This window comes from Ovis canadensis, chromosome X, assembly GCF_042477335.2.
Source record: "Ovis canadensis isolate MfBH-ARS-UI-01 breed Bighorn chromosome X, ARS-UI_OviCan_v2, whole genome shotgun sequence".
Taxonomy (NCBI): domain Eukaryota; kingdom Metazoa; phylum Chordata; class Mammalia; order Artiodactyla; family Bovidae; genus Ovis; species Ovis canadensis.
In genome coordinates, this window is record NC_091727.1 from 33017655 (window position 1) to 33031521 (window position 13867).

Consider the following 13867-nt stretch of genomic DNA (forward strand, 5'->3'; position numbering starts at 1 on the left):
AGGTCTTAAACAACCTCATATATTAAAAGAAAAAAAATCATAGTATTTTTAATCTGAAGTTAAAGTTTAAATTTTAAAAGTGATCAGAATCACAGATAATAGTTTTACTGCTACTAATAACTCTAATTAATAAAGAACTCATAAGGAGAGAATGCTTCCATAAACTCTGTAATCCTTTCATATGAATTTGTGTTTTGTTAATCACCATATAGAGCTACATATGTGTGTGTATCTTTCTTTTCAAAGCAGCTGCATGCACCTGTACAAACAGCCTTTATTTTAGTGCACTCAACCATTAGAGGGAAGTAGAAAGGGAGGGCCAGGAGACTACCATGTAGAAGAGAGAAATTTAAGGGATCGGAGAAAAAGGGAAACACTGAAGAAAGATAAGCAACAGTCTAAGAGAAGGAGAAAAGGGACAACCAGGAAAGAGAGAGGTTGCCACTGAAATCAAGTATGTGAGAGATTTAAGAATGAGCGAGAGGTGGACAATGTCAATTTTGAAACAGATCAAATAAGAATAAGTGCTATTAATAATAAGGGCATATTAGCTGGCCAGTGAGCACTGTAGTTAGGACAGAGTCAGTGGATGGTGAAAGTAGAAGTCAAATTTTCAAGGGCTGGAGTCTGATTAAGGACAAGGAAAAGCCCTTATAAAAACATTTTAAATCAGTTTTGAAGACTTCTCTCCACATGAAATGTAGGACAGTAGAATTGAACATGTGTTAAGGCCATGTAAAAGAAGCCACTGGATGAAGCTTTAAAAAAAAAAGAAAAGAAAAGAAAAGAAAAAAAACATGCATGAAGTTAATGCATTACAAAAACCCCTGGAGGAAATGAGAGAAAATGGGGTGAAGGGCAAAAATCTATAATCAATGGAAAATATCGACAGGTAGAGGAGTGCCACTCTTTTCAGAAGCCAAAGGTAACACCTAAAGATGATTCTGGATGTGGAGAAGTGCAAAGTGCAATGCTTCCTACTTGATGCTCTCTGGGAATCAGCATAGATAAAGCTGGGTTTAAATCTCAGGGCTCTGATTTGCCACCTGGTCAACACAACACACCTTTGAGCCTCCTTCGAGGGAGGGGAGTTGGTCATAAGAACACAGTAATGCCTCATGGAAATCAAGGTGAGCATAACTTTTCTCATCTCTAAACATACAGTCATAATGACAAGCCAGCAATGAAGCATGGCCATGATCTGTAGACAGAGTATCTGGGAAAATTCTCACGTCTGCAGTAGACAACTCTATTGGTTTTGGTGATAAGATTAGAGGCAGTTGTACAAGTAAATCCCTGCTCAAGTTGTCTGCACAAATATCTGTTCATGACTTTTCTGTGCCATCATATATCATTTATTTATGAATACGAGCCCCTTGATATCTTCTGAGGATAAGAGGGTTGGTGAGAAATCAAAAGGAAAGTGAATAGTCATTATGGAAATCATGAAAGGATAATGATGAGGTGAAAATTAAAAAGATATTCAGAGAGAGCAGAGGGTTCAAATTCTATACCTTTAACAGGATCTGTCCACATGTTTTTAACTCATTAATCCATTTGGCACTCAAGGTGTATATAGCAAAGGAAATAAAGAAATACACACATAATTCCATCAGCCTTTTATACTAGAGGGGTGAGAGAAGAGTCCTGAAGGAAAAACCATCATTATCATCACTGCCAAAGTAGACATGTGTGTGACCTTATGTCTGAACAGTTCTCAAACATTCATTTGATTACCTAATCAAATGAAGGTAAGTATTTACTATCCTCAACTACACTTACATATGAGGGTAAAAATGTTGACTTATCCAAGGTAAAGTAGCAAATTCAACTGCCCTTTAAACAACTGCACTGCCTCTTAAATTATGATTTAAAAATAAAAATATTCTTTGAATAGACATTTATCAGGAAAAAAACATTTAATCTTATCTATATAGTTGTGCTGTTTAGCTTATCAATTCAATTCAAAAAGGAAATTCTTCATCTACTATCTTATTCCACAGAATGAGAACAAAACAATTGACCCTATTAAAGAATTTCCGGGGAAACAGAATGTAAAGATATGAGTTAATTACAAAGTAGAAATATGTGCAATATAATAGCAAAAACTCAAATTATGCCATAAAGGACAAGACACATATACATTTCTACTACAGAATCTGATAAAAATTTCAAGAAATTGGCATATTTAAGTTCCATATGGCTGATAAGTTTCTTAGAGGGGTGCGTGCATGCTCTGTCACTAAGTTGGGTCTGACTCTTTGCGACCCCATGAATTATAGCCCGCCAGGCTCCTCTGTCCATGGGACTTCCCTGGCAAGCATACTGGAGGGGCTTACCATTTCCTGCTCCAATTTAGAGGGGTAGATAAGATAATAAGAAAACAGGATCCCATTTGAGGTTGTGGGAACCATGCTAGCAAAGACTGAGTTTGGAAGGTGCAGAGTGTATATACTTAGTTTCACAGAAGAACTGGATGTGGGTAGAGTAAAAATTACTACTTAAAAGGGGAATTAATGTCAAGTTACTGAACCTTAAGTTTCAGGGATGGTCAGTTCAGTTCAGTTGCTAAGTCGTGTCTGACTCTTTGCGACCTCATGAACCTCAGCACGCCAGGCCTTCCTGTCTATCGCCAACTTCCGGAGTTTAACCACACTCATATCCATTGAGTCAGTGATGATATCCAACCATCTCATCCTCTGTCATCCCCTTCTATTCCTGTCCTCAATCTTTCCCAGCATCAGGGTCTTTTCAAATGAGTCAATTCTTCGCATCAGTGGCCAAAGTATTCGAGTTTCAGCTTCAACGTCGGTCCTTCCAATGAACACACATGACTGACCTTTAGCAAGGACTGGCTGGACCTCCTTGCAGTCCAGGGGACTCTCAAGAGTCTTCTGCAACACCACAGTTCAAAAGCATCAATTCTTCAGCACTCAGCTTTCTTTATGGTCCAACATCCATACATGACTACTGGAAAAACCATACCCTTGACTAGACGGACCTTTGTTGGCAAAGTAATGTCTCTGCTTTTTAATATGCTGTCTAGGTTGGTCATAACTTTTCTTCCAAGCAGTAAGCGTCTTTTAATTTCATGGCTGCAATCACCATCTGCAGTGATTTTGGAGCCCAGAAAAACAAAGTCTGACACGGTTTCCTCCTCTATTTGCCATGAAGTGATGGGACCAGATGCCATGATCTTCGTTTTCTGAATGTTGAGCTTTAAGCCAACTTTTTCACTCTCCTCTTTCACTTTCATCAAGAGGCTCTTTAGTTCTTCTTCACTTTCTGCCATAAGGGTAGTGTCATATGCATATCTGAGGTTATTGATATTTCTCCCAGCAATCTTGATTCCAGCTTATGTTTCTTCCAGTCCAGCATTTCTCATGATGTACTCTGCATAGAAGTTAAATAAGCAGGGTGACAATATACAGCCTTGACGTACTCCTTTTCCTATTTGGAACCAGTCTGTTGTTCCATGTCCAGTTCTAACTGTTGCTTCCTGACCTGCATACAGGTTTCTCAAGAGGCAGGTCAGGTGGTCTGGTATTCCCATCTCTTTCAGAATTTCCCACAGTTTATTGTGATCCTCACAGTCAAAGGCTTTGGCATAGTCAATAAAGCAGAAATAGATGTTTTTCTGGAACTCTCCTGCTTTTTTGATGATCCAGAGGATGTTGGCAATTTGATCTCTTATTCCTCTGCCTTTTCTAAAACCAGCTTGAACATCTGGAAGTTCATGGTTCACATAGTGCTGAAGCCTGGTTTGGAGAATTTTGAGCGTTATTTTACTAACTGTGAGATGAGTGCAATTGTGCAGTCGTTTGAGCATTCTTTGGCATTGCCTTTCTTTGGGATTGGAATGAAAACTGACCTTTTCCAGTCCTGTGGCCACTGCTGAGTTTTCCAAATTTGCTGGCATATTGAGTGCAGCACTTTCACAGCGTCATCTTTCAGGATTTGAAACAGCTCAACTGGAATTCCATCACCTCCACTAGCTTTGTTTGTAGTGATGCTTTCTAAGGCCCAATTGGCTTCCCATTCCAGGATGTCTGGCTCTAGGTGAATGATCACACCACCATGATTATCTGGGTCATGAAGATCTTTTTTGTACAGTTCTTTTGTGTAGTCTTACCACTTCTTCTTAATATCTTCTGCTTCTGTTAGGTCCATACCATTTATGTCCTATATTGAGCCCATCTTTGCATGAAATGTTTCCCTGGTATCTCTTTTCTTGAAGAGATCTCTAGTCTTTCCCATTCTGTTGTTTTCCTCTATTTCTTTGCATTGATCACTGAGGAAGGCTTTCTTATGTCTTCTCGCTATTCTTTGGAACTCTGTATTCAGGTGTTATATCTTTCCTTTTCTCCTTTGCTTTTTGCTTCTATTCTTTTCACAGCTATATATAAGGCCTCCTCAGACAGGCATTTTACTTTTTTCATTTATTTTCCATGGGGATGGTCTTGATCCCTGTCTCCTGTACAATGTCAAGAACCTCCATCCATAATTCATTAGGCACTCTATCAGATCTAGTCCCTTAAATCTATTTTTCACTTCCACTGTATAATCATAAGGGATTTGATTTAGGTCATACCTGCATGGTCTAGTGGTTTTCCCTACTTTCTTCAATTTAAGTCTGAATTTGGTAATAAGGAGTTCATGATCTGAGCCACAGTTAGCTCCCAGTCTTGTTTTTGCTGACTGTATAGAGCTCTCCATCTTTGACTGCAAAGAACATAAGCAATCTAATTTCATTGTTGGCCATCTGCCAATGTCCATGTGTAAAGTCTTCTCTTGTGTTGTTGGAAGAGGGTGTTTGCTATGACCAGTGCGTTCTCTTGGCAAAACTCTATTAGCCTTTGCCCTGATTCTTTCTGTACTCCAAAGCCAAATTTGCCTGTTATTCCAGGTGTTTCTTGACTTCCTACTTTTGCATTCCAGTCCCCTATAATGAAAAGGACATCTTTTATAGGTTTTAGTTCTAGAAGGTCTTGTATGTCTTCTTCAGTGTTACTGGTTGGGGCATAGACTTTAATTACTGTGATATTGAATGGTTTGCCTTGGAAACGAACAGAGATCATTCTGTCATTTTGGAGACTGCATGCAAGTACTGCATTTCAGACTCTTTTGTTGACTATGATGGCTACTCCATTTTTTCTAAGGGATTCCTACCCATAGTAGTAGATATAATGGTCATCTGAGTTAAATTCACCCATTCCAGTCCATTTTAGTTTGCTGAGTCCTAGAATGTTGATGTTCACTCTTGCCATCTCCTGCTTGACCACTTCCAATTTCCCTTGATTTATGGACCTAACATTCCAGATTCCTATGCAATATTGCTCTTTACAGCATCGGACCTTGCTTCTATCACCAGTCACATCCACAATTGGGATTGTCACTTGTCAAAAATAATAAAATTATTCTCTACAAAAATTTGATTTTCTTTTATAAAGTTTTTTTTCCCCTTAAAGACTACCCCCTCAAAGCTGCCTCCAGTAGCACTGCATTACAATAAATAAATAAATAAATAAATAAAAGCCAAAAGAGTTTTAGTGATTACTGAAACGTAGGCCTTCTGGTGATAAACTTCACATTTTTCCAAACAATCCATAATGTTTTTATGATTTAAAAACAATGAGGACAAAAATGACTTATAAAGAAATGACCAAAACTTAACTTTTATCTGTCAAATGGGGATGTGAAGGACCATGTAACTTGTGAAAAAAAAAAACCCACAAATTTTTAAGTTTCAATGCAAAAATTACATGGACTTTGAAATGTTCATATTTATATCAACATAGACTATTGAGTGGATGAATTTCTGTACTCTTAGAAAGGTCACCACTACTAAAACCATTAAAACTGAAAAAAAAAAAGATGGCTGAATGTCATATAAAACTGAGATTTTATGACAATTTATAGGCAGAATTCCTAGAAAAATTCTCATATCTGTAGCGTTATTCCAATAGGATTAGAGATCAAAATTTCTTCATCAATTATTATGCATGATAAGAGCACAGTGACTAAATATATTTTATAAACTAAGGATAACAATACTATAGAACTCAGAATATTTTATATATTAATATGTGTTAATAGCCAAGAGGAATATAATTCTTTGTTCAAAATATTCTTCTGATTTTTTTGGCAAAATATATCACACAAGTAAATTTGAGAAATCCTACTCATGTACTTAGTGAGTGTAAACATATACTCATGTACTAAATATACTCTCATCACTTAATGTGTTTATTTAGAGATGACAATTTATTTCATTATTAAAATTACAAGATAAAAATAGATATATATCTCTAATTGATCTACTTTGGGAAGGTTGTAATCACGTACCATACTTATATTTAGCTAGCACCTTTAAAAATTAATTCCACAATTCTTACCTTCAATTGATATTTAATTTTTAGTTTGTACTTAGGATATCTTTTACCACCTTCTTTATTTAACATCATCTGATTATTATTCTGAAACTGTATAATTTAAAAATGCTTTACCACTTTGCTGCCACTGCTGCTAAGTTGCTTCAGCCATGTCCGACTCTGTGCGACCCCATAGATGGCAGCCCACCAGGCTCCCCCGTCCCTGGGATTCTCCAGTGATTTGTTTAAATAACTATTATGGAAACTTCTTTGCAAAGTGGACAATCTCCCATTTACAAATTACTTTTAAAAAAGATGGATCATTTTTTTCTGATATTATAATCAGACAATGAAAAAAATAACATTAAAAAAAACCCTTTTGTAATATAGAAGAAAATATTGGGAAATGACAATTTCATCCAGAGAATAATGATTTCCAAAGGTAGCTACCAGATTTCTATGATCTGCTAAAGGTCTAAAGACTGTACTATCTCAGTTACATGTTTACTTAAAATACACATCTACCAGGGTATGGACGGTAAGTGTTTGAAGAAAATAACTGATCATGTGAAACTCTCATCTTAGCCTCATATTAAATCAGTAATTTCCAAAAGAAATAAAATGAAAGGAAGTAGCCAATGCATGATGCCAATTTGGAACCCCCATGTATTTTCTAAAAGGAACTCTCAACTTAATACTTCTCAGGATCACTAGATGTTTTTCATAAAAAGAGTGAAATAATAGAAAGCAAATTAAATAATCATAGCATTACAAAAATAAGACATTTGATAATACAGAAATTATGTTCACAATTAGCACTATATATTGAGAGCAAGAAACAACAATGGAAATGAAAATAGCCATTTTTCCATTAAAGATGGTAAAGGGCAAGTTATAAAACTAAAAATCAAACACTAATGACATTTCCAATATAGCATTTTACAACTAACTGAGCAGAGAACAGGGCTTTTTATCATGATTTACCTCATCAGACCATTCTCATATATCAAATTAATGACAGAAAGTGGTGAGCAAAATTAAGCTGTAACTATTTACTGGAATAAAGGAAACTTTATGTCAGATAATTGTTCAAGCTTTTCTCACATCAGATAAAGAAAATGACTCCAAAGAAAATATTTCAGCAATAAAAATATTAGATGTCATGTTAAGACTACAAATGGGGAAATTGTATAGTTAGATGAGTAATTTTTAAACAAACAGTAATTTTGATACGGCATCCTCAAGATGGTGAAATGGCCACATATAACACATACTCACAAAATTAAAGAAATAAAATGTACTAAAAGGATCTTGGATAGTTTGTAGTTTTAAAATGTGGGATATGGAAAAAAATATAATTTTTCACATCTTCTGCAACTCTTGCTTGTGATTGTTTCCCACAATATTAAATATGTCAAAATAACAATAATAGCCATTTTATATTGGGGAGTAATCAGTTCTATACAGTAATACACATAGGCAGCATTTCAGTGTCAGAACAGATTTAAAATTCACTGCATTGTTTATCATTATATTGCTGGGTAAAAAGAAAGGAAAATGTGTGTTACGGTTATGCAGAGTTTAATATCAGAATCCAAATATCTGTAATCTGCTCCATTTTATTGTTCTGTGATTAAATCATTTCATTATTACATTATTCCTGGATGAATTCCCTATATGGGTTTATGCTGTCTAGTTCATAAATTGGTGAAGTAGGCTGTAAAGTTAGACTGTTTTGAGTCATCTGGCAATCAAATGCGCCTATTTACACTATAAAAGTCTTTTTTATTCCATAATGAAATCATAAGCTTAATCTGATATACCAAAATTTGCATTTAGGTCTTTATTTTTTAAGCAATGACTTTGAGAAATTTGGAATGTTTTCATTTAAACAGAGCCAAATATATTTTAAGTGAGTGAGAAGATTTAGCTTCAATAAATACAGGAAGACCTCAATTATGATTTATTTTGATGTGCAGCTAATTCAATCATCTATAATTAACAGCTTTCTTTAGTGAAAAGAAGATTCCTCTTTTCTGTTTATTGATACTAAGTTTTAACCATATTTTAACTGGGATGGAAAAAGAGATAGAAGGAAGATATCTGCTCTGTAGATATCTGGACTACCCAAAAGTCCTAGCTTGATGAGCAAAATATAGGAGCACTTTTCTATGCTGACTATGAGGTCCTCTCCTTTGGTAGTCATTTCTTTTTTCCCTGGGCTTCCCTGGTGGCTCAGAGGTTAAAGCGTCTTCCTGGAATGCGGGAGACCAGGGTTTGATCCCTGGGTCGGGAAGATCCCCTGGAGAAGGAAATGGCAACCCACTCCTGTACTCTTGCCTGGAGAAGCCCATGGAGGGAGGAGCCTGGTAGGCTACAGTCCATGGGGTCACAAAGTCAGACACGAGTGAGCAACTTCACTCATGAACATAAATCTACTGTGTGAGATATGAGGCTGCAGAAGATGAAATCAGGAATCTGCAGGACAAAAAACTGGACAATTTAGCGATCACAGTCACTGCTAAACAACCCCAACACTCCTTGCGGTAATCTAAGTAAAGGGGTCACATTCTCTTCCATAAAACATGTATCTTCAACACATAATGATGTGGAGCATTTCAACAGGTACTCATGTTAGATTGTTCTTACATATTGGAGATTCAAACTATGAGATTACTATAAAAGGGAAAAATACAGATTAAAGTACCTGTGTAATCTTAATAAGTATACAGCATTTAATTGGCTATTTAGACATAGTTATCACAGCTCCTACAATGATTTAGAGAAGCTAACTGGCACATTAACATATGTGGAATTAAAAAAAAAAGATGACTAAGCTAAGCTCCTCTTCCTCTTAAAACATTCATAAGGAAAATTCTATTTGTCTAAATTAATTCACTCCTGCAGGAGTTCTCAGCTATATATGTCTGCCTTCATTTATTTCCCATAAGATTAAAGAAACAAGCAAGATAGAAGTCACCAATGTCTGATTTCCACCCCATCTTCCTCCCAGTGAAATTTTGACTCAGCCATAGGTGAGAATGTTTGTCAAACAGTGTTGAGAAACATGATGTTGGGGGTGGGGGGGAAGCCTGGGACTAGCCATTTCCAAAGTTCTCAACCTTAGATACTTGTTAGGATAACTTGGGGTGGGGGGGTGGTTTCCCAAAATTCTGATGACTGAGTCCACCTAGAGATTCTGACTTGATTGGCCTGCCATGCAAAGCTAAGGACTTGGATTTCTGCCTCCAGACCTTAGGTGATAAAACTAAATCTCTGTGTTTTACCATGTTCTTCAGTAAAATTAAGGAGTAAATAACTCTATTCATGCCATGTGCTTCTCTGCAGTAATCCAATTTGAAGATTATATTCTGTATAGTTGTTTCAGAGAAACACTCATGGGGTTTTTATATTTTAATCATACTATTTTTAAAATATCTCTTCAAATTTTTGATTTATGTATTCAGATAATCAATTTCTGTATCAAGAAGAGCTTTCCCCATTTGCCTTATACTATTTGAATTAATAAGATGTCATCTTAATTATATACTTGAATAAGAGCCTCTCTTTATATAGGCTGGCATTTTAATGCTGCAGTCATTCGAATTTAAGAACGTGGTTTTCTTAAGAATTATTTTTTTGAAATAAAACACTCCAGTCAATGTTTGCCCTAGCAGGATGTGGTTTTACTTTCTGAAAGGTTAAACTTTACTCCTGAGGCTCATAGCACTAAATAAAAAGGTAAAATATTTTTAATCTGGTTTAGAATCAGAAGGCCCAGTTTGCTTAATCATGACAGATAACTGGTCAATGAATATGCAGAGGCAGTGGGAAGCTCCTTTATGCTCAAGAAAGTGACCTGATCTACATTTACTTTTATATAAAATAAGAGTATACCTGTCAAAATATTATACACATTGCGCCCAATCCCTTAATCCTGATTGTGTTTTTAATACCTGAGACTCTCAAACACTCTTAAAAGGCCAAAAAAGGAAGACTTTTTTTTACAGATTTAAATTTAGTAGTAAAACTACCAGTGCACCACACGGTGGAGTCAAACATCCACAAATCTATGTGGCCAATATGTGACCGGAAAACTGAGCACAGATATAAGATGACCAAATATGGCAATGCCATTCGTCTTGTCCTGCTTTTCAGTGATGTATTAAAACAAGTGCTCGGTTTCTGAAAAGGGAAAGCTAACCCCATTAATCTTTTAATTAGCAATGAAATTTTATGCCAATTTATGGAAACACATTGGGTATGAATTTTCATTTATACCAAGCCTTAAATTTAGCCTCATTATATAAGCTTAGAAAAAATGCCATTTCGGTGGTATTCTTAGGAAGTTCTTTGTCTGACACGCTGTGCCTAAGTTCTCGCTCCACAGACAATCCCTTTATTCTCGACTTGTTTCTTCCAGGGGAGATTCATATTGAGCTTCAGGAAAGGCAATCCCTGAAGTAAATCTGAGTAGTTGCTAACTCTGTTCTGGAAAACAATTCACTTTGATGTCATCTTAAAATAAAAGCTTGGAGGGACTTCCCTGGCAGTCCAGGGGTGAAGATTCCACACTTCCAGTGCACGAGGCACAGGTTTGATCCCTAGTCAGGGAACTAAGATCCCACATGTGGTATGGTGTGGCAAAAATAAATAAATGAATAAACAAAAAGAATTTTGGAAAAGAATGTTTCTATAGCTTTTGGGTGCCATGCATTTTATAATATATTACCACTTGGGGAATTCAAAGTTAAGATCATCTTGAAATGCAGGTGCAAACAGAAATGTAAGGAAAATAGATGTGAACTTGTTAGTATTCCAAAATCTCTTTTTTCAAGTAGATTTGAAATGTCCTAATCTGTGTGCTGTTATCAACAAAATTTTGAACTGTTTTTAATAATCTTTTATCATAGTTTTTGAGAAAGAAAAACAAAAATCTTTATGTTATTAAACTAGCATGTTATATTCATGTTTATGGAATCATGTATTCATAAGTAAATAAACAAACATTCAGGGTCAACAACCTTTTCAAGTAAACAATATTTTTTTTCTGAAAGTTCCCAATTTTTACCTCAGACACTAAGAACTTTTGCCAATCTCAAATTTGCTACTTACAGCTTCATTCTACCAGCTTGATAAAGGAACTCCATTTATTTTATAGTATAACTGATTTTAATATTTATACCATTCAAATTTTTCCTTGATTACATTCAAAAAGGTATGAGACATCTGTAATCAAACCTTCTTCCAAATTCATGTCACTAAATTAAACAAAATAAGCAGTTCTACTCTGCCTTCAGTTTATAATCACGTAGTTCTTTACAATTCAGTAAAAATTTCATTCCTATCATACATTTTTCTAAAGCTTGCCTAGTGGCTCAAGTTGTATGTGGCTCAAATGGAAAGAGTCTTCAAAATAGACAATGCTGGAGAACTTGACGAAACTAGGTAAGTTTGAAGAAGTGTATATACCAGGGAGGTTACATACGGCCCTAGTGGAAAACTATCATGAGGATTTTATCATCAAAAACTACCCAACTTCACTTTCTTCACCTCTTGCTACAACAGTCAATGAGGAATCCCACCACTCTAGACTTTTTCAGCCTATCCAAACTACTTGTATTCTATCCCATGCACTCAAAGACTTTCTCAGACAAAACTTATACAATATGGTAAACTAACACATGCTATTATGTTCAATGATGCTTTGAACATCCATTTAACTGTGGTTTAATGCACTGTAATGGCATCATAACCGTAATTTATAAATCTAGTATTTCATAAATCCAAATTTATTTTAAAGTGGAAACATTCATGTATCTCCACCAATTAGTGGGGAGAGGGCCTTGGGGATGGACAGATAACCTTCTAATGCTTCTCACATTATAATGTATCAGTCTGAGTTATCCCTGGGTATTGGGTTCCTAATATATATACATATGACATGAAAATTAGCTATGTAACCTTACTATCAGAAAACTCTAAAGACATTTATATAAATAATACTTATGATATTTTACAAACAAGCGAATGTTATTTAAAAATAGAAATACAGCATTACTGTCCAAGTTGAAAATTAATATGAATATAGCCTAAATTTACTCAGTATAAATTTGACTTAGATTAATTTTCATTACTATTTTAACTCTGATTCTAGAAAAATTAGTTTAATACATTTCATAATTCAGATTGAATAGTGCTGAATATATCATATGTGAAAATGAGTATAGAGAATATTAGTAATAAAATGTAAATTTATATCTCTAATTCCTTATTATTAACTACTTACAACACATTAAATGTAGAATATAGGTTATATGAATTCTGATTCCAGGATAATGAAGGTGAGTTGATAAGAAAATATTTGGGGCTGCATTTTTAATAGTACCACCAAAAATATTTTTTTCATAATTTACATTCCTATGATTTCCCTCCAGCTAAAGTATAGACCAAAAATAGTGATAAATAGCAGACTTCAGTGTGATACTGCCCCAGTCTTTTAAGTGTCTATTTCAAGTTCCTCCATTACATACATTTGAAAATAAATCTTAGAGTACTAATCTAGAGCTCTTTCCCCCCTTATCTCCAGTCAAACCCATCGATCAAATAACACTCTGTGCAACTAGATGAATAAATTTTAAGTTAGAAATTCACCACTGTCTTGGTCAGATAATAAAAACCAAAGAAGCTCGTCCCAGGTTCTACTTGCCTGGGCTTCCTGAGGCATCTGAGCGGCATCCACTTTGTCAGCGATATAAGCTGCCAACTGCTTGTCAATTGACGAGAGGGACTCCTGAATTAACTGTAAGGATTTTTCAATCTCCTGGGCAGACTGGATACTCTGTTCAAGCAACTTTTGCCTCCTCACAGCCTAAAGAAAGAAAGGAAGGGAAAAAAAAAAAAGAATCAGTCCAATGTTTACTGGTGATAGTTTTTCTGCATTCCAGCTGCAAAGCAAAAGAAGATTCTAGATTCTCCCTCATCACCTTTTTGTAAGATAGATTTCGCAGCTTCCTGCCACTCATTCAGCTCTACTTAAAAAATTGAAACTAAGAATAAGAAAAAAAGAGCATACAAAACTACATCAGGAATCTCTACAGGACAAAAATCACAGTATTATGTACATCAAGGAAAGAGGCTTGGAAAAACATTAGTGAAGTCATCTCCGTTGTTGCAATCTGTCGTTCTCAGGCCGAATGCTCCTCCTGATCTCATTATATAGTTCAAGAGATTTGGTTTACTTAGAATAGGGTCATCGTCATCACAATCCAATTCAAGATAGATAATCCACTTCCACCAGTGAGGCACATGTACAATCTGTTCAGAATCAGCTCCTTTTCAAAAAGGGAATTTTAGGGAAACATTTGGTTATGGATTTATTTTGAATACTATTTCAACCAACTATGCATGGTATTTTTTTCCTCCTCTTCCTTTCACAATTTGGATTATGGAAATTGCTTGTGCAATTGGATTTGTGTTACTGCTGAAGTAGAACA

General features: G+C 35.4%; 1 protein-coding gene across 7 annotated transcripts in view; it reads right to left on the reverse strand.

Moving 5' to 3' along the window:
* The window catches only part of DMD (dystrophin), a 2687035-nt gene that overhangs the window by 1378991 nt on the left and 1294177 nt on the right, over window positions 1-13867 (reverse strand). For all 7 annotated transcript variants that reach the window (XM_070291485.1, XM_070291489.1, XM_070291490.1 and 4 more), the window contains exon 30: window positions 13081-13242. In XM_070291485.1, the coding sequence (XP_070147586.1) occupies window positions 13081-13242 (162 nt within the window). The remainder of the gene's footprint in view (window positions 1-13080; window positions 13243-13867) is intronic.